Source organism: Musca domestica, unplaced genomic scaffold (assembly GCF_030504385.1).
Source record: "Musca domestica strain aabys unplaced genomic scaffold, Musca_domestica.polishedcontigs.V.1.1 66, whole genome shotgun sequence".
NCBI classification, from domain to species: domain Eukaryota; kingdom Metazoa; phylum Arthropoda; class Insecta; order Diptera; family Muscidae; genus Musca; species Musca domestica.
Genome location: NW_026712376.1, coordinates 3,849,765 through 3,870,827, shown reverse-complemented (window position 1 = coordinate 3,870,827; position 21,063 = coordinate 3,849,765). Strand labels below are relative to the sequence as shown.

The following is a 21,063-nucleotide window of genomic DNA, read 5'->3' as shown; positions in this document are numbered from 1 at the left end:
CTAACAAGGTTGAAAATGTATTGATACATTTCAATAAAGAAAATGATCAACTTGAAAACTAAAGGAAAAACTAATATTTGTCGTGCAAAAAACAAAAAGAGAAAATATGGAGCAACTGATGTATTCACTTTTGGATGATTCCAGTAGTGAAGAGGACTGGCTGAATGAGGAATCAGATTATTAATTATTATTATAAATTATTAATTTTAACTTATCGTCTTCAATACTCATTTTTTAAATGTTGGCGCTCTTTTCACTAAGGTTTCACCAGTCCGATTTAGGCTGTTTACTTTTGGAATTTTGAATTTTGACATTTTATCGCATTTCTGCTAATTTTCCGTTCCCTTATTTTTTGAGCAAACCTAAATGAGAATGACATTTCGAACTGTTCTCTCTTCTGCTAGTTTTACTACTAAAAAAGTACTGGAACACAACTATGATTGCATGATTTTATCTTCTTCATTCTACCATGATGTATACATAAATTTGGAGAATTTTTTTATTTTTTTATGTTTTGATGTAGTTGTAAGTGTTTGGCTCGAATTTGCCTCGATGTCAATTTTCCTTTGTAACCATGGTACAATGAAGAGAAGGTAGGTTTGGCTGTTTGGCTTGTAATGTCAGAAATAGTATCAAAACAATAACAAAATCAAACAACTTGTTGCATTTATTTTGAATAAATAATAGAAAACCGCGAAAACTGAATGAAAGGTCAATACTTCTTTTCAAAACCAGGTTCTATATATCTCTAAAGGATTATTTCGCTACAAAAACTCTAGATTTTGTCGATGCATACGATGAAATAAAAATAAACATCCGAATTTGAATGTTTTCTGAACAATTTTTTTGTTATTGAAAAGAAAACACATACATAAACAAATAAAGATGACATATTAAGCCAAGAAAATAAAAAAATTGAAATCATATAGTATCATAGCCCTACCTTGATATCATTGTACCATGTTTGTAACATAAATTTTTCTGTTTGGAATTTTTGCAAGGCACTAAATAATAACAATTTTTGATATTGCAAGCACATTTTTTAAGGAAAATTATAGTGTTGTTCGTTTACGACCCCAATTAGTTTCTACTTTGTAAACCCAACGTTAAATTTAGGTTATAAACGGAGTAGGGGACATTTTTTCACAAAAAATTACAATATTTTAAGATACTTACAAGTAAAGTAATAAAGCTAATTTGCTGTGTATAAACACCTTAATACAACACAATTGTTGATTGCTTTACATAATTGATATGTTACGTTACTTTGCGCACTAATTAATTCACTTTAGTTCATCATTTATTTCTTTCAGTGTAACAATAATATGCAACTCTGTGTCTCGATAAAATGTCAAACAAAACAAACAACAACATTATTAAGCCAATCAGAATCTGTCAATGTGAGAAAATCGGAAAAACTAAGAGTTGAGACAATATCGTGCGGTCCATTTGTGGAAATAACAAGAAAATATAAAAATAAACATTATATTTTTAGAAATATTTGGTGGATATTTAAAGCCGTTTATGGGACAAATGTGCGTGACGATAGGTGTGACGTTTCTGATACCGAAGATTTTAATAAAGTTCAAGTTACCTTGCAAAGTATAAGCAATTGTTGTGAAAATATATATTCTGCTACTAGAAAACAAATGTTATTATCTCATTAATTATTGTTTTCAACTATTGGCCATAAAGCACAGATTGTGACTGTAATTGAATCAACAATACGAATTTGGTGAATTGTGCAAATAATACGTATGGTGCTATCGTAAGTGGACACAAACGTAAGTAAATGTATTGAAGTAGATAAATTTTTTTTGGGGAGGGTTAAGTTAATGTTGTCATTAATTAAAGGCGAGTTGATGGGTCATTGATTACGAAATGATTTCTTCTTTTGTCTGTAAATTTCGGTTTTAACTCCTGGCTTCTGCCCTTGCCACCCACTACTTGGTGGAATTCTGATTCATCGCAATATGCTGTGCCGTATTTTTATTCTGGTTTGCATTTAACATTAAGTATAGGTATGCAAGTAATACAACTACAACAACATTACGCTGGCCTCCATTGATGTGCTAAAATATATATTGTTTTTTTTTTTGTGTTTTTTTTTTTGTTCGCCAAACGACACCTTCTTCCACCTCCTTGGCGAGCGAGCAACAATGAATGTGTCGTCGCCGTGTTGCTTATTTTTGTTAATCCACTTAGTTGTTGGGGTAATTTGAAATCAAAAGAATTTAGTTTTTTTGTTATTTTGGTTAGCATTGTTTTTGTTTTCTTGCAGCCATTCATGTTTACTTTGCGCTCTTGATTCCGAGTACAAATGCAGTTGTAATGTCAAAAAGGCACCGATTCCTTATTGCGGCTGCTTTATTTACTACTAATTGACGTGTAAATGTTGCACGTCTATGGTTGAAGGTCAAGTGCATTAAACATGGAAAACTCGCAATTATTTCCAAAATGTCGATATCAATTTTCTTCAACTTAGAATGAAAAGGGGGATTCGGGGTTTTCACGATATTAAGGTAAATTTTTTTCGTTATTGTAAATATTTGAATCCCAATAATAATTTTAAGAATCACTGTGCCGTTATTGCTGCCTTACCGATGATTATAATCGAGTTTTTTTACATAATTAGCAGAGCTAAAACTGGTCAGCACATTATGAAGGACTGAAATTAAAAGTCTTCAATTTTGTATAAATTGTTGGAATTTAATGTTGATATTATATAAATTATCGATTAAGAGTTCTGCAGTTGTACTGTTGTTTTCAGTTTGATTAAAATTGATGGATGATAGATTTTACCTGGGTATATAGAGGGCGGAGTTCACCACAAAAAGACCAGCCGAAAATGCTGCATGTGTATTAGAAAATGCGAATGTTCATAATTTTATAAATTATTCGAAATTCTTTATGTAAGTAGATGATGTTAAGTCATTCATTACTCATAATTCTGAGAAACAAGCTAATGATTTCTGATTTTTGCTTTGAGAAATCTACACTGTAGTAGTGATTTTGTTTTGCCTTTTTATACTAACATGTTAAAATTAATTAGATTACCTACACTAAAAAGTAGACATAATAGAATGATCCCAATGATGATACTAAAAAATATGTAGATTTTAGTATGAGTTGAGAAGTTATTAGATTTAGTTTTATTTTTAAACGATTATGTTTAACGTTTATGTTGTATTAATAAGCAATCTGATAAAGTAGATTTTGTAGCTGGGTTTCAATTTACTACTCAATTTCCATTATGATGCTGACCATGGCGAGTACGCATTTCCTATGAGAAGCTTGCTTTTCTCACTCTATCGGCAAGAGTGGGAAAGTTAGGTGTGCGAGTGAATTGTTTAGTCATTAGATATGCATCAGCTATGTCAAATATTTATTTAAAATATTTATTTATTTTTTTGAAAAAATGAGTAGATTTGTACAGGATGGGATAAAAAAAACTGCAACACAGTCAAACGCCAAAATTTTTCATTTTTTTTAATTTTATTGAGTGAAAGCAAAAAATGTTGGAAGTTCCATAAACATTTAGAATAAGTTTAGATTTGTTCGAATTGGTCACCTTTGGCACAAATTATGGCCTTCAAACGGCCAATGAAACCGTCACACGCTGCCCGAATGTTGCGCTGTGGTATTCCCCGCGAAGCGCTTGCAAAATGTCTTCGAGACGTTAAACCAGTTTTATTGTACCTTTACGGAGTAGTGTTTATCCATTAATCGGAAGAAGTAGGCATTACCGATCCATGTCGATTGAATCGATTCCGCTTCTTGTCATTTCATTCGCTGCTTCATTGCCGTATATGTTGCGATGGCCAGGAAGAAACAAAGGGATTTAAACTACCCATTTAAAAGCTAAAATATCAAATTAACACTTAAAAATACCGATAACCAAGGAATACCGTTATAAAGTTGTCCAATTTTGAATAGTTTTTCCCGTATGCGTGTGAACTTTGTCTGGCCAACGCTGCTATAGGCAGGCATAGCCAACATATAACGCATAAACTATTTAGCGTAATTATTAGTTCTAGATTCCTATGGATTAGAATCCATGTTGGCCTCTACTTAAAAGCAAAGCTTAGATCAAAGTTTTGTGTAAATAATTGAGGTATTTATTTTTAGATTTGAAAGTAACAATTTGGCTTATTTTTTCTCTCAAATGCGGGGCACATCAATATTGATTTTAATTAACAATGTTTGGATATTAAAGATTAAAATATTGTCATATATTTATTTATTTATTTCAAATTGTTAAGTCTAAGAGGCCGTGACTGTTGAAAAAACAACTTAGCCTATAGATTAGCTATTTCAGAAATATCAAAAAAAATACTAAATACAAAAATTGAAATATGCATAAGAGAGTTTATAAAAACAAAAAGCTATTACATTACACCAATAACAATATAGCATTAGCAGTTCTGGGAAACTCTGTTGGCCTTGGACGTTTACGAGTATAAGATGTTCAACGAACGTCCGGTACACTGCTGAGACCTATGTGGTTAAAGTTTAGTGTGCATCAAAAATATAACATAACTCAAGACCTGACAGACACAAAAAGCAACTAAGCCTACTAATCAAGGCCTACATAAGGTCGGCCAGTAAAACCCATCTGACAACCAAGTTTGCTGTCAAAAACACAATTGTAATTTGAAATTCAAAGAGAGACAAATCAATAATAATAAGTTTATTGTCAAATGGTTGTTAAAGGTAGTCTTCCTGGCCGACCTTATATAGGCTATGCTACCAATTTTTATACCCTCCACTATACTATGGAGGGTATATTAACTTTGTCATTCTGTTTGTAACTCCTCGAAATAGTCACGTCAGACCTAACAAAGTATATATATTATTGTCGATTTAGCGATGTCCGTATGTCTGTCAGTTCGTCCGTCCGTGTGTCTGTTGTAATCACGATACCTTTAGAACGAATTGAGATAGAAGGCTAAAATTTTGTACACATGTTTATTTTGCCAGTAGGCAGGTTAGGTTCGTAAATGGGTCATGTAGGTCCACGTTTTAATATAGTCCACATGTAACGGTACCTCCCGATATTCGGTTTTTTGATGATTTTAGCGACATTATTCGCCGGAATTGTTTCAAATTTGGTATTTGAAGTTCGCAATGGATACTACAGCCTATGACAGAAAATTGTCTGTGCATGACCACGTTTTATTACCCCCATGGTACCTCCCGACATTTGATATTTTGATGATTTTAGCGACATTATTCACCGGAATTGTTTCAAATTTGGTATTTGAAATTCGCAATGGATACTACAGCCTATGACAGCCTATACGTCTTCGTATAGCCCCCATATAACGGTACCTCCCAATATTCGGTATTTTGTTGATTTTAGTGTCGTTATTCACCGGAATTGTTTACAATTATGTATTTAGAGTTTGTAATGGGAACTACAGTCTGTGACAGAAAATTGTCTATGCAAGTCCATGTCTTTATATAGCCCCCATATAACGGTACCTCCCAATATTCGGTATTTTGTTGATTTTAGTGTCATTATTCATCGTTTATTTCAAGTTTCGAATTTGAATATGGAAATGGCTTATGACAAATAATACCTATGTAGGTTCACGTCCTATAGACCTCAATATAACGGCTATATTCGGTATTTTTTATGATTTTAAAAGCATTTTTTAATAATTTTATTTTTTATAAAAATTTCCAAATTTGTTCCAAATGGTGGAGGATATTCAAAGTTTGGCCCGGCCGAACTTACTGTTTTTTAACCAGTTATTCCTTCACCTATATTCCTACACGTGCTTCGTTAACTGAGCAGTACACTAGAGCTAGATTTTGTTGTATTATTGACCAATGTTATTAATTGCTGGAAAATTGCCAATACGAGCAATTTTTGCCACAAGTTAACTTGCCCTTGATATTGCTACGGAGTTGCATTTTTTCTACGCACTTCGAAGTTAAAAATATCTGTTTCGTTTTTCTTTTTTACGATTTATAGAAAAAAGTCATTGTAAAATATCCCAGAATTATTTATAGGAATTTATAACAAATGTAAAAGAATATCCAGAACTTTATTCCGTTAATGCAAAGTAAAAACAGTCTTCATTAAGGCCCCCATAATTAAGTCACAGTTTTTTGTCACAACGCCTGTGTCGTTTCCTATGGTGTTGATGCCACATGCCACATGTGCCGATGTAAAAAGATCTGGTAACTGTCATTTCTCTTTTTCTTTTGTGTCCAACACTGGCAACACTGTATCTTCCTTTTATTTTCTTTGTTTCGTACACACACTCACATACATACATACACACAATTAGGAGAAGAATCTGAAGACGAAAAAATTCCGAATGGCAACATCAAAAGTTTTTTGTGTAGATTTATTTCGGTAGAACAATTATACAAATCCGTCCAAGTTGTGAAAATTTTATGGAAAAAGGCACAAATACTGGCAGAAAAATGCAGGGACACTAAATGAAAGCACAATGGATATTTTGTAGATGTGCCGAAAAAAATCTATCACTACCAGCGTTTAGAGTTTAGAGGATTTTTAATATTGGCCTGGTATCTGATCTGTGAAACCCACATACACACTCACGCAAGCTTGTGCTGGTGTGTCGTTGAACGGAAACAGCAGGAGTAGGAAGAGTGGGATGGTGATGATGATGACGGGCAATCTACATTTTGTTCTATTAAAGATAAATGACACGGATATTTGTCAATTGCAACAGGAGCAAAGAGACGTCGCTGCATTGGGTCGATTGCTCACTGAAAATCCCGAGGAAAATGTTGTGTTGCAACTAAAACGAAAAGCAGGCTACTGGGCTAGCAAGTCTACGGCAGTCGGAGACAACGAAGAGACAGAGATAAGCAAAAGAATTTGCTATCTGAAGATACAGCAGAATGTCGATAGTGATGAAACGTTGGCAACAAATGTTGAAGGAACGACGAATAATGATGGTTCCTCACCGGCGCCGAAACCAATGGAAATTATAATGAATCTATATTTTCCAAATACAGTGTCTGATGAGGGATTTGTTCAATCGAAGTCCACCCAAACCGATGACATGGCCTACTATGTACACGAACAATTACGTAACATCCAAAAGGACACCGAGCGCCTCATTGAGGAGGAGCACAATTTGTTCGAACAAAGTTTGGCACCAGAAATTGACATTGAGGAAATTACGTTGCGCAAGACGCACAGTCATGAACGTTTGGGTCTGACGGTTTGCTACAGCAATGGTGAAGAGTATGGAGAAAGTGGTGTAGATGGGGGCGCTGGAAGTGGTGGCAGTGGAAATGAAGTATATGGAGGTTCTAGTGTTACTGAGGTCTATATAAGTGATATACACGCTGACAGTGTCGCTGGTCGAGATGGACGTCTGCGGCAGGGAGATCAGATTCTACAGATAAATGGCAAGGACATAACCACCAGGGAAGAAACGGAAACGTTGATTGCCGAAAACAATAATGCTGTAACCCTGTTAGTGAGTCGTTATTTGTATGGAGAAGATGATTTTAACGATCCGTCTACAAATGAAGATGACGATGAGGTGTTGGTGGTAGAAGATGATGAAGATGACGATGATGAGGAATATTATGACGAGAACAATATGACATACGTAAACTGCATGACCAACAACGATTGCTGCCTTAACAATGTGGATGATTTCGATAAGGCTTTGTTGTCTCAGGTGGAGCAACAGCATCAAGAGCCGACCAATGAAACCATTGAACCAGCTGCCAATAATATGCCTAAAGAGAAAACCAAAATTCCCAAGAATGATCGGAAAACCTCTAGTATGTTAAGACAAAATAGCAATTCAACAAATCTCACAGCCACTGCCACAAATGTCATTTCAAATATGGACACTGCCACCAAATCCATATCGTCTTCGACTCGCAATGCAGCAGAAAATAAAACAAGTGATTATTATGAGTCTGAACACATTTACGAAACTATTCCCGAAGATCCCGAATCGGAGCCGTTTTATTGTTCGCCCTACGACAGCTCTGTGTATGTCACTGCCATAGCCTCATGTTCCTCCTCAACCATGACCGATGCATTGCAACACCAAATGCAACAGCATAAACAGCGAGTGGTCCAGTGGTTGGGTATAAATCCCTCCCATGGCATTTGCCATACAGCATTACCGCGTCATGCGGGTCGTAACACAAGTGGAGGCGGCGGACGTAGCTTAAAGAGTCGCCATAAAATCAGCTCAGTGGGTACAATGCGCAGCACAGTGACCTCACTCACCAATGGATCATCGCTGGATGGAGGTATTGGTTCTGCAATGACATTGCCAGCTTCTCAAGTTGACGATCAAGATAATTCGTCGAGTGCATATAATACCGGCGGGTCCAATAACAGTGTGTCCCCTCATTCCGTAGTGTTAACGGGAAAACTTCGTGGCCCAGACGTGTACACTAACACACCAAGTGGGGTACCATCTTTGGCGGCAACCACATCAACAGATGATGTCATGGCAATGCAGCAAATATTGATGCAACAACATAAGCTAGCCAATCAAACTAAGATACTGTCGCCAAAAGACAAAAATAAAATAACAAGTCCAAAAAGTGCCAACAAACTGCCTTTTGTTGAGCAGAGCATTGGTATTGGCGGAAAATCCAGCGGTGGCATAACATATAATAGCAATGATACGACTAACATTCAACGAAGTTCAATGGTACAGCAACATTTAATAAAGCAATCACCTTTGAGCATCGACAAGATAGGTGCACCCCAACAGTTGTCATACTATCAACATCAAGTGGCAACAAATAACGAACAAATGCATTGCCCCCAGTTCACGGCACCCAATTTGAGTCAATACCATTTTGTTAGCAGTCAAGAGGTAAACAATTTGTCTCTTAACAATAAAATACCAAAGTCTTCCCCCACAGTAGCTGAAACGGCAGCTAGTAGTAGTAATGTAAAGAAGGATGGCGAAGAAGAGGCCATGGTGTGGAAGGTCAAACGACGACCAGACGGCACACGTTACATAGTACGGCGGCCGGCAAAAAGTCGTGTAATCAAAGAACGTAGTGTTCGGCTCAACGTGGAACGTTTGAGGGATGACGTTACAACAACAGAAGATGATACAATGTCCGAAATAAAAACTGGACGATATTGGACACGAGAGGAACGCAAGAAGCACATTGAGAAGGCCAAGGAACGTCGTCAGCAGCAACAAATGCAGTATCAGCAACAATTGCAACAGCAGTTGAATAAAACAGCAGATGCCACGGTAACCGATAACCAGCCCCATTTTTTAAGCTTTTCACGTCAAAAATATCGACAACATTATCAGTTACAATTCAATACGGCTCAAGCGGAGGCAGCAGCACAAAAGCATAAATCATCCCTTAATTATTCATCACAAGCTTCCAATAATTTGCATGATGATGGTAGCACGTGTGGCGTAGGTGCTGTTGAACAAAGTGATAATGTGACCAATATGTCGGCAACAGTGACCGTTAATCCAACGCCTGGCAATCACATGATGGCAGCCACATCGAACGAGCGCAATAATCTTAATAGCAATATGGTATCCGTCACAACTGTATAAATATCCAAATTCCTAAATATTTGTAACGATTTGTTTTTTGTTTTTAATAATCTAAAGATAATTTTTTTGAGAATTTTAAGGTGATTTTAAGGAAACTAGTATGTGAGTTGATAAATTGTAATGATGGACTTTGTCCCCAAGATGCAGATTACATTTCTTAGTTCTTTTAGATTCTTCATAGAATGTATATTCCGGAAAATCAACAATGAATGTAGTATGGCATGGTCAGGATGTTTTCAAATGAAATATGTAGGAATCTGCAATGTGATTCTTAAATACAGGGTGCGATAAAAAATTGCAAAAAAGGCAAACGCCACAATTTTTAATTTTTTTTTTAATATTTTTGAATGAAAGCAAAAAATGTCGGAAATAGGATAAGAATAAGTTTGGCATAGAATAAGTTTAGATTTGTTTGAGGTGATAGACACTTTGGTATTTTTTAGTGCCAACCTTGCTTTCCAAAATACTCCAGACACAATAGTCCAACGGATTGGTATCCGGAGATTTTGGTGGCCATTGTGCGCTGGAAATGGAGAAAGGAACCTATTTTTGTAACTATTCTTGGGTCGCGCGTGCTGAGTACGATCGTGCTGAGTCAACAGGACTGCAGCCAAAATGTTTGGGTGCCCAAGGCTTTAATACACCATCCAGAATATTTTCGCGATAATATTCGGAATTTATTCTGATGCCACGGTCGATTAATACGAGCGGAGTGCGAACATCGGCTGTTAAGACAGGCCACACCATCACCATGGCCGGCGCTTAAGTTCTGGTGGCCATCCGAAGGTGCACATTTTCAGCTGACCTCTTTGGCACGTAAACACGATCATTTTGTTTGTTTACAAACTGCTGAATAACAAATGTTTTCTCATCGGAGAAAACCAAATTCAGCAGTTCACCACTTTCGGCCAGGCGAAGCAAGTCTTTAGCTCTTTTGAGTCTATTTTCTTTTTGGAATTTTAATGGCTTTACCCCGCGCTCATTTTTCAATATTTGCCGAATGGAATATTGCGATATGTTCAGCTCACGGGCCATTTTTCGGCCACTGCGACGCGGGTTTCGAACAAGTCGCTTCATTACTTTTCGAACCATTTCTGCTGATGTTGCTCTTTTCTTCCGTCTACTTTCTTGACGTCGGGCTACGCTACCAGTATAACGGTAACGAGACACAAAAGATTTATTCACATTTAAATGCTGGAGTGCTCTTACGATAGCCACTTGTGGTTTTCCAGCCAAATATAAAGAAATCACACTATCACGCTTGAATTCCATCACGAATAGGTTAGGTTAGGTTAGGTTAAAGGACGCGCGATTGCCATGTGAAAAATTCTCACAAAAATGCTTTTGTACGCTTGTAAACTATATAATAAGCTGTCACTGGAAAAAATTTAACAACTGACGGACAAGTGGCTTAGAAATTACAGTTTGCAGTTGCAGTTTCTCCTCCCACCCTGTATATCCCATATAAATTTTGGCGAAAAGTCAACCATTGATATAGTATAAAATGGTCAGGGTGTTTTCAAATCAAATATGTAGGAATCTGCAATGTGATTCTCAAATATATTGAAATTTGTTGTGAGATTCTCCAACACTTGATCTAAATTAGTTGTTTATAAAATTGTGTCTTTCGTAGACTACTTTAATCTCGTCGCCAACTTACCGACAAATTTCGTTCATTGCAATTGGAAAAAAAAATTTTTTTGTCTAGTCCTGTTTTTATCATTTTTCTGCATCATCTTCATATTATCTTCTGAGTTAAATTCTATTAAAATCTAAAATCTACTATTCCATTTAAGATTCCTCAACTTAAATCTTTTTTCTATAACAATATTTCAGTCTTCTGTTCTTCAGAACAGACATGTTCCTTAACACCTTTTCATTCTCTTAAACTTAATCAAAATAAAAATCTAGAGTTAACTCAATTTACCTGCTTAATCAACAGAATATATACAATAGACTTTCAAAACTAGCAAACACCTCCTACCCAAATATGTAAGCAAAATATTTGCTACAAGTAGACAAGCTCCTTGTAACCGGATAATGTGCCAAATAATGTGGACTTCAACACTTTGAACTAAATTTTGTTTATGTATATAGTTTAAAAAATATCTTCTAATTAAATTGCATACATATGAATACTAAGCACATTGAAGATGCAATAACTGTAGTAATGTCTAGTAGTTGGATTTTTATTAGCTTTTTCCCCAAATAAAATGAAACTTTATAAATCACCAATCAAATTATGTATTACGATTAATTTTAAGATACATATATTTAATATAATAATGCAGAATGTATACAGAAATTCATATATAAAAGATAGCCATCCATTGCCAATAGATACAGCACAATAAAATTACAAGCAATTATACGAGTGAGAGTATATACATATATTTATGTGCGATCCATTGTGTACATTCATTTTAAAGCAATACTATTTTTTTTATTTTTGCCAACTTCAAATTTCCATAATAGCCCTTAATTAGTTCTTTTAACGTGCATTTATTTATATAAGCAAAATAAAAAAATATTTGTAACTTTTTTGATTTGCTTGTTTTTTGCAACTTTTCCACATGTTCCAAACTCCATTCCTTCCCATAATCTCGTATACAACAGAACCTATGTATTTTTTATACCAGTAAAATGCAATTTATTAAGCGCCCTTTTTTTTTTTGAAAAAATGTGTGTTTTTAATAACTAAGAATATAACGATAATGTATAACGATAATATTATATGCAAATAAAAAAAAACAACAAGAAAACAATACACGAATATAAAAATAAATAGTACTAATTGTGTTGAGTAAAAATAAAATTAAAACAAAAATATTTATTTCTTGATTTTATTATTCCTATATATATAAAAAATATCAATTCGTTTGTTATAGTTTTTATTAATATATAAACATTATTAAAAAATAAAAATACTAAATACTTATATACACCATATAATTTTGTTTGACTGTTCTTTGTGTTAAAGATATAAAGATAAGCTAATTTCTTTTGTCTCTATAGTTTGAGGCTAATCTATATCTATAAAAGAGGAAACTGTTTGTATGTTTGTTTGTAATTTATAGACTCGAAAACCCCTGCACAGATTTTCCTGAAAACTTCCAAGTATACTAAAACATTGCCTGAAAGTGGCATAGGCTATATACATTTTTTAAAATCCACTTGGAACCGGAGATATAGACTTTATATGCACATGTGTTTGATGCATTAAACTCGCTATGTATCTCTAACTTCAATGAGATTTGGAATATGTAACGGAATTTAGAATGAACATACCTTTGCCAAATTATATTGAAATCAGTTCAGATTTGGATATAGCTTCCATATATATTTTCGGCCGATTTTAGTTATTTGATGCACGCAACGCAATGTCCGATGTCCAATGAAATTCAGACACGTGACGGAATTTAGTACCAAAAAAATTGCCAAATTATATGGAAATCGGTTGAGGTTTGGGTATAGCTCCTATATATATATTTCGGTCGATTTCATGTATGTTATGCACCAAACACGATATCTATGTCCAATTCCAATGAAATTCAGAATGTGTGGAGGAATTTGGTTACAGTATTAAATTTGACAAATTAATTAGAAAACAGTTAAGATTTGGATATAGCTTCCATATATATTTTCGGCCGATTTACCTCAAATTCAATGAAATATGGAAGATGTGACGGAATTTAGTGTAAAAGTAAATTTTGTCAAATTCTATTGAAATCGGTTCAGATTGGGATATGATTTTATTAAGAAGCATTGACCCACAACGCTTTTGCAATGGTATTGGCTAACAGTAAAAAACACACAACAATTTAATTGGGGATACGATTATTACGGGGAAGTATGTTGCTACCTCGAATTCTCTAATAGCAACAGAAATATCTCTCAACTTCAAAACATTGCAGTTTTCTGTACCCTTGGCATTTGCTATGAAATTAATAAATCCGAAAGACAAACCTTTCGTGTATGCGCACTAAATTTGGCATGTTCCTGCTTTTCTCATGGCCAGCTGTTCACGCGTTGGTAGATCGAGCTATTTGTTTGTTTACGCATTAAAGTATTACAATAATTAGGTTTTTTAATTAAATTTTTGAATTTGTTTTATATAAAATTTTGAATGCATATAAAATCAAAAGGGGTAGCGAAGTGCACCATGTTCAGCTTGTTTATATATATGTTCATATTCCAAAATTATTTCGCTAATTATAAATTATATATATAAATTATATTTTAGCTAAACAGTCTTACCACTGAAATTGTTTGTCCGATGTCAACGATGTGGTTCAATTATTGGTTGGCACTCTTTTTGGTTCTTTCACTCATTCTTTTTACAAGAGAGTGGCAGACAAAAGATCCAAATCATTTTCGGATCCTAGACATTATTTCCTGACCTTTGACATGGCATTTTCACCCAACCATTGGCACAAATTTTTTATCCAACTTTTTGCATGACATCTCAATCATACTTTAATGAGAATTTGGCTAAAACATATATATGGGATGTTTTGCTAAATAATATTACACATTTGTTGCACAATAGGGATGAAATCATAGAAAGTAATATATGAGGGCTATAACGGTGTGTGCTGGACATTCTCATTTCCTTGTGTGTTAAAAATTCAAGGAATTTATTTAAATGTTAAAGAAATTATCCCATGTGTCATGACTTTATTAGGATGTGGCTCCGTATAATATTTATTATGGGATCTTAGTTTTTAAAGTAATGTGTATAAATGGTTTAATTTGAAGTTGAAACCTTCTCTCTCAAAAACCAGCTCCACAATTTTCAGTTCCCAGTTGTAGCAGCTGCTACTCTTTGTCCGTTCTGACTCATCTTAATCTGGTTCTGATTCTAAGTTCAGCCTCAGAAAGGATGCAACCTATATACTGGAGATAGTTGAGTAGCTTTGGCTGGGCAGTGAAAGAGGTGCAGCGTGTCATGTGGAGCTGTGCTACATACTGGGCAGGTGTTCTGCACATTACTGTCAATCCAGGCCCCATATAAATTGAGGCGGCTACACCATCCAGATCTTAATTGTTCACGAGCTGGTTGGGGCAACTCTAGCTCTTCATCTGTGACGGGAGGGGGATGGTCTTCGAGTACGGTATCCATCCTATATTCCGCCTTGACTTCTGCGGCCGCGTCAGAGTGAATACCATTCAGTCCAGTTTAATAGGCCAGCATTAAATTATGCTACCATTTTATTATGCTATAGAACAGGTAAGACCATCGCCTCCTCATGCAAATGTATCGACAGGTGTTATGAGGAGGCACTTACATTGGCAGATCACACTGGAGCCACATAATTTACCACAGACCGACCTATCGCGTTGTAAGAGATCAACAAGGCATATCCCCTATATATCGGCACCTTCCGATATACGGTATTTGTTAGAATTGGAATTGTCTTAAAATCCACACAAAGAGTTTCCCGTGAGTACTTTATCCCCTGAAAGATAATTATCTATATAGGTCCACGATATCGTACAGCCTCAAAATACCCTAATTCGGGATTTTGATGATTTTAGCCACATTTTTCAATGGAATTGTCTGATATTCTACACAAGGTGTTCGTTGTGAGTACTTTACACTCTGAAAGAGAATTGTCTACATAGGTCCACAATATCGTATATCTCCCACATATCGGCACCTTCCGATATTCGGCATTTTTAAGATTTTAACAGAATTTTTAATGGATTTTATTTTTATTCAATTGTATTCAAAATGTGGCCCGGTCGAACTTACTGCTCTTTTACTATTCAAATCAAAATAGGGTTTGACTGCAAAAGAAGACAACATGTAGTCTTACTATGTCAACTTCTCGTAAATACAACTTGTTCTATATTATAGTGCAAACAATATTCTATTATTAAAAATTTCCTGTTTTATTTTTAGCTCGCAGTAGTGTGCAATACCTGTCATCTGTCAATTGACAATATAAACGCAGTGTTCAATTATCCTAATTACAGTACACATATTGTTCAAAGTGTAGAGTTGTGGTGTTATCAGGTGAACAATAATGCAGAGTGTATCGAATGGAAGTAACGCTGATGCAGTTGGCGGCAGTGGCCCAAGCGGTAGTAATAAACGGCCAAAAAAGGGAATTTTAAAAACATCAAGCAGTTTCGATCGTACTGGCGCAAGGTGAGCTATTCATATGCATGTTTTTCTGTTTTAATATAATTATTTTATGAGAAGTTACGGTCACAATCTGCAATGGTTATACTCCCCCTCTTTTTAAAAATAGATTTTATTTAATTACTTGTTGCACAGATTACTTTTTCTATGCCAAATACATTACTCATGATAATTTTAAAATAATTTCATTTTATTACCTTATCTTTAATGACCATCAAAATGCTGTAGAACAAATAACAAATTAAAAAAACAACAGCTAATTGAATAATGATACATACTATTTTTACGTTTTAACACTTCATCATTATGTCTACTGGGACGATGTTAGATTATGATCTGATAACTTTTGTTTATATTTGTTTTTCTACATAGTAGCCGTAAAAGTGCTAAATTCGATGAACTGAACGTGCTGCAAACGTTTCATCCAGCTGACAAAGATTATGGTCATATGAAAATCGATGAGCCCAAAACGCCATACACTTACAATGAACCAGATCCAGAACGTGATCAATTGGATGCAGAATTATTAGCTGAAAAGTATAACCAAATTTTTGTTTGTTTCTAATTTTTATTTTTTTGTTTAATTTCATTTGTTGTTTATTTTGCTTTTAGATTACGCATTGCTGCCAATACTCAAACGCCTTCCTTTGATGACGAAGAAGAACTATCAGATGAAGAATTTGAGGAGACACCAGAAGAAAAAGGTAGATAACCAATAGAGCAAGAACAAAAGAAAGAAGAACAAAAGAAAGAAGAAGAAAGTTTTAAAATGATACTAGTCATGTTTTCTTATAAAAAGTGTTTACATTATCATTTGTCTGATTATAAGGAAAGTTAAAAGAGATTTAATTGTACAACGTTTACTAACTGGTGCAGTAAAATTGAGCTTAATATCTGAAGGTGGAAAAATCAATTTTAAATTATATCTCTTGAGCCACATGCCAATAATTGATGGCCTATTACAAATTGCTACTAGTCCGCAATTATCAGAGTTAATACAATTTGTTGCACAATACTTATAACTAATACGCTTAAGAACAAATTCACCATAATTCAGATGTTAGCCTCTTATTTCTTAACAATCTTTGTATACAATAGGGCAATATGTGATTTTTATACCATTAACATTTTTTATACCCTACACCACACTGTGGTCAGTGCATAATGTCTTTGTGCATTTTTTGTAACATAGAGAAGGAAGCGAGTTTGACCCATTCATTCTAAGTCTCTTTCCGTCCGTCTGTCCTTGTATTTTTGTAAACAAAGTACAGGTCGCATTTATTGTCCGATCAAGATGAAACTTTGCATAAAACATTTGTTTTGTCCAAGGACGAACCCTATCCACATTGGAGATAATCGGTCAAAATTTATATATAGCTCCTATATATAACTTCGCCCGATTTGCCTTTTAATATTAGCCCAAATAGGACGGAATTTGGCACATATAACAAAATTCAGTCTAGAAACAAGTGTGTCAAGTTTGGTGGAAACGGTTCAGATATAGTTATAGTTTCCATATATATTCTTCATTCAATTTGTTAAATTTTTCCTCCACAGCCCTAATATACACTTCAAAACAACGATACTCGGGAAATATATCAAGTACAACTCAGAAATACTTTTGCAAAATTTCATGGAGATCGGTTCAGATTTGGATATAGCTCCCATTTATATATCTTAACTCGATTTATTTAGTTTAGTTCAGTTTAGATTTAGTTCGAGTTGAATGGATTTTGGCACACTCAAACGAATTAAGCCTGGACGAAAGTTTATCAAATTTGGTAAAAATCCGTTTAGTTATAGCTGTAGGTCCCATATATATGTTTCATCCTATTTTGTATTTTACTCCCTCACACCCGTAAAATACTCTCCACAATAACGATATTTGGTGTCAACTATCAGATACAGTATAGAAATACATCTGCTAAATTTTATAAAGATCGGTTTAGATTTGGATATAGCTCCCATATACAGGGTGAGATGAAAAAATTGCTGCCAACTTCAGGATGCTGTCATTCCAAAACCACTCGTCCGACAGCTGTTAAAATTATTCCAGTGACAGTTCATTATATTGTTTACAAGCGTACAAAAGCTTTTTGGTGAGAATTTTCCAGAAAAAAAGTTATTCGTGATGGAATTCAAGCGTGATAATGTGATTTCTTTATATTCGACTGGAAAACCACAAGTGGCTAATGTTAGAGCACTCCAGCATTTAAATGTGAATAAATCTTTTGTGTCTCGTACCATCGCTCGTTACCGTGATACTGATAGCGTAGCCCGACATCAAGGAAGTGGACGGTAGAAAACAGCAATATCAGCAGAAATGGTTCGAAAAGTAAAGAAGAGACTTGATCGAAACCCGCGTCGCAGTGGCCCAAAAATGGGTCGTGAACTGAACATATCGCAATATTCCATTCGGTAAATATTGAGAAATTAGCTCGGGGTAAAGCCATTGAAATTCCAAAACAAAAAGAAAATATATTCAAAAGAGCTAAAGAGTTGCTTCGATTGGCCGAAAGTAGTGAACTGCCGAATTTTGTTTTCTCCGATGAGAAAATATTTGTTGGCCAGCAGTTTGTAAACAAACAAAATGATCGTGTTTACTTGCCAAAGAGGTCAGCTGGAAATGTGCACCTTCAGTTGGCCAACAGAACTCAAGCGCCGGCCATGGTGGTGGTGTGGGCCGCCATAACAGCCGATGGTCGCTCTCCGCTCGTATCAATCGAGCGTGGCGTCAGAATAAATGCCGAAAATTATGGTGAAAATATTCAGGAGCGTGTATTAAAGCCTTAAAGCCAAACATTTTGGTCGCAGACCTTGGACCTTGGTTAATTCAACAATTCCAATAATTAGCTACAATCCTGATTTTTCTAGATCCGATTGCATTTTCCTAGCCCGACTCAGGGTTGGTAAATGCTTATTTAACACTCGTCACTATTTTGATAATACAATGCCAGCTCGGTGTTCATTCTGTGGCGAGCTTATTACTCTGTTTTTACTCTTATTTTTTTTACTTATTTATTACTTTTATTTATGTAGTTGAGAGTTTTATTAATTTAAATAACATTTTTCACTTGTGTACTTTTTAGCACGTCGACTTGAGTTTGAACGACGTCGCAAAGAGCACTACAAAGAATTTGAGGCTGTTAAATTAGCACGTAAACTCATTGAAGAAGAGGATGACGAAGATGATGACGACGACGATGCAAATGGAGAAGATGGAACAAAATCATCAGGTGTTGATAAATCCACAACGGGGGCAGCAGCAAGCGCTCAATCTGGAGATCAATTATCGAATAACCAAAATGAATCAACAACAGTGAATTCCAGGAAAATGGATGTAGATGCAACTGCGTCCATGGGACATTAAAAAGCTATGATCTTTCTGTAAATTTATAATAAAAAAAGAAAATTAAAGCTGTAAGCTAAGCAACAACAACATAACATTTTATGAACATTAACTCAAATTAATGCAAAAATTTAGCCAACGTGGTTTTAATTGTATTAAAATCGCTAATAAAAAAACATAACATATAAAAACTGAACATAGCATGAATAAATACAACAACAACAAAAACACATATTCCATCAATATGTCACATACAGATTTCATACAAACAAATACAATTTGCTATAGAAATTAATATTTCATTAAACAAAAACAAATATTCGTTCAAACAAATTATACAATCAATTGTTTTATTTTTTTGCATTTACTTTTGTCAAATTCATGTATACAACCACCGCCGTAAATCGACCAGCAAGTCGAAACCGAATTCATTTGTGCAAAATGTTCAAATTATTTCATAACTTAAGTGCCACATTGAAAATAATTTCATTTAATTTTACACGAAAATGTTTAAAACTGAAATTGTTTATTTTTTTTTTTTAATTTTTGGTTCCTAATATTTCTCAAATCATTATGCTTCCGAGCCACAAGAAACACCAAAAAATATATTGATTTTATTTAGATAAAATTGGAAAAGTGAGAAACAAGTAAAGCATCTCTATATTATTGACTGATTTTATTAAAAAAAATGTGAAAAATAAAAAGCGGATACAACAATAATTTGCCAATTTGTATTGATAATTTTAATTTACCGCATATTCCTGTGTTTTTTGAAATTGTTTAGAATTAACGAACAAATCTAAATGAAACTGTGAAATTAACACGAGATTTGCATAAACTATAAGTTATAAATAAAGCAACATTTCAAACCAATATTCAATATGTTGTTTTGTTTTTATTTCGTCAGTTTTCGAGGTTATGTAAGATATGTATTAGATAAAAAAAGATGAAAGTGGTCGATATTCGTTTGGCCTGTAATTTTCAAAGTTGCAGTATTATGATTAAACGTTTTTATACACTACACCACATAGTGGTAAGGTTATTATGTCTTTGTGCATTTGTTTGTAAGATGGAGAAGGAAACGAGATAGATCCATAGTTACTTTCGAGGATCGTCATAAAATGAAAGTGTCGATTTATGTATAACAGTCCGTCTGTCCATGTATTTTTCTTAACAAAATGCAGGTCGCATTTATTACACGATCGAAATGAAATTTCCCGAACAACATTTCTTTAGCCCATGGACGAATCCTATTGAAATTGGTGAGAATCGGTTCAAATTTAGATATAGCTCCCATGTATATCTTCAACCGATTTTGGGATAATGGTGCAGCAAATGGCCAATATCGGTCCAAATGACCTGAATTTTAAAGTATACTATCTTTTATCTTTAAAAACTGAATGAAAACCCATGCTATAACCCCAAAAATGCCAATATTTAGGGACCTCTGACCGTTCTAAAATAAACTCAATAAAAAAGCATGTTAAAAACCCGGAAATGTCAATCACCCCTACTCTGTAAGTCGTCGCCAAAGGCGTCGTCGTCTCAAAGTCGTTGTCACTCGATGACGTCGGCGTTGTCACATGAATGCAAAATTGGTACTTTGTAAGACGTCGCGGCCAGTGACGCCTGCGTATCGATAATTTACCACCAAAAAGTGTAATCCCTAACGAATAAAGAAAATTTTCTTCAATTTGTTTGGTAAAATGATTTATTTTATTTATTATTTCTAGTGATGAAGAACAGAAAAAAGCCTTCGTATACAAAGAAAAATTATAAGGCAAAGGTCAGATATATTTAACCTACCACATATCAAGTAAGTTTTATAGTTTTTATATTTTGGGTCATGATACATGCCATTCATAAAATATATCATTTATCTACAGGTTTCAAAACCATTTTCGCATCAATAAAGCAGCATTTAAATACATGCTTGATACTATTGAGCCGAAAATGAAGAAAAGTATTCGGTCAACTTCTGTGTCCACCACAATAAAGTTGGCTACAAC

General features: G+C 34.6%; 2 protein-coding genes across 3 annotated transcripts; both read left to right on the top strand.

The window, feature by feature from the left end:
• The first annotated feature begins 1,391 nt into the window (after nt 1–1,391).
• On the top strand, nt 1,392–19,927 carry LOC101899339 (protein phosphatase inhibitor 2). 2 transcript variants are annotated; one of them, XM_020040031.2, is made up of 5 exons: nt 1,392–1,784; nt 15,463–15,711; nt 16,081–16,242; nt 16,318–16,409; nt 18,795–19,927. In XM_020040031.2, exons 2-5 carry the CDS (start codon nt 15,587–15,589, stop codon nt 19,073–19,075), a joined length of 660 nt encoding a protein of 219 aa, XP_019895590.1. In that variant the 5' UTR covers nt 1,392–1,784; nt 15,463–15,586; the 3' UTR covers nt 19,076–19,927. The 2 variants fall into 2 exon arrangements, with proteins under 2 accessions (XP_019895590.1, XP_005176951.1); XM_005176894.4 differs by having other exon boundaries at nt 16,078–16,242.
• Nucleotides 6,256–11,291, top strand: LOC131800581 (slo-interacting protein 1-like). The gene has a single exon (XM_059129696.1). The coding sequence runs from the start codon at nt 6,633–6,635 to the stop codon at nt 9,555–9,557; it is 2,925 nt and encodes a 974-aa protein (XP_058985679.1). The 5' UTR covers nt 6,256–6,632; the 3' UTR covers nt 9,558–11,291.
• Nucleotides 19,928–21,063: the final 1,136 nt, after the last annotated feature.

What these genes read in the sequence shown, in the direction of transcription:
- LOC131800581 (XM_059129696.1), top strand. Translation starts at nt 6,633, where the DNA reads ATGGTGATGATGATGACGGGCAATCTACATTTTGTTCTATTAAAGATA.
- LOC101899339 (XM_005176894.4), top strand. Translation starts at nt 15,587, where the DNA reads ATGCAGAGTGTATCGAATGGAAGTAACGCTGATGCAGTTGGCGGCAGT. An exon ending in GCAGAATTATTAGCTGAAAA is followed by an intron (nt 16,243 to 16,317) that starts GTATAACCAAAT and finishes TTTTGCTTTTAG; the next exon opens with ATTACGCATTGCTGCCAATA. An exon ending in GGAGACACCAGAAGAAAAAG is followed by an intron (nt 16,410 to 18,794) that starts GTAGATAACCAA and finishes TGTACTTTTTAG; the next exon opens with CACGTCGACTTGAGTTTGAA.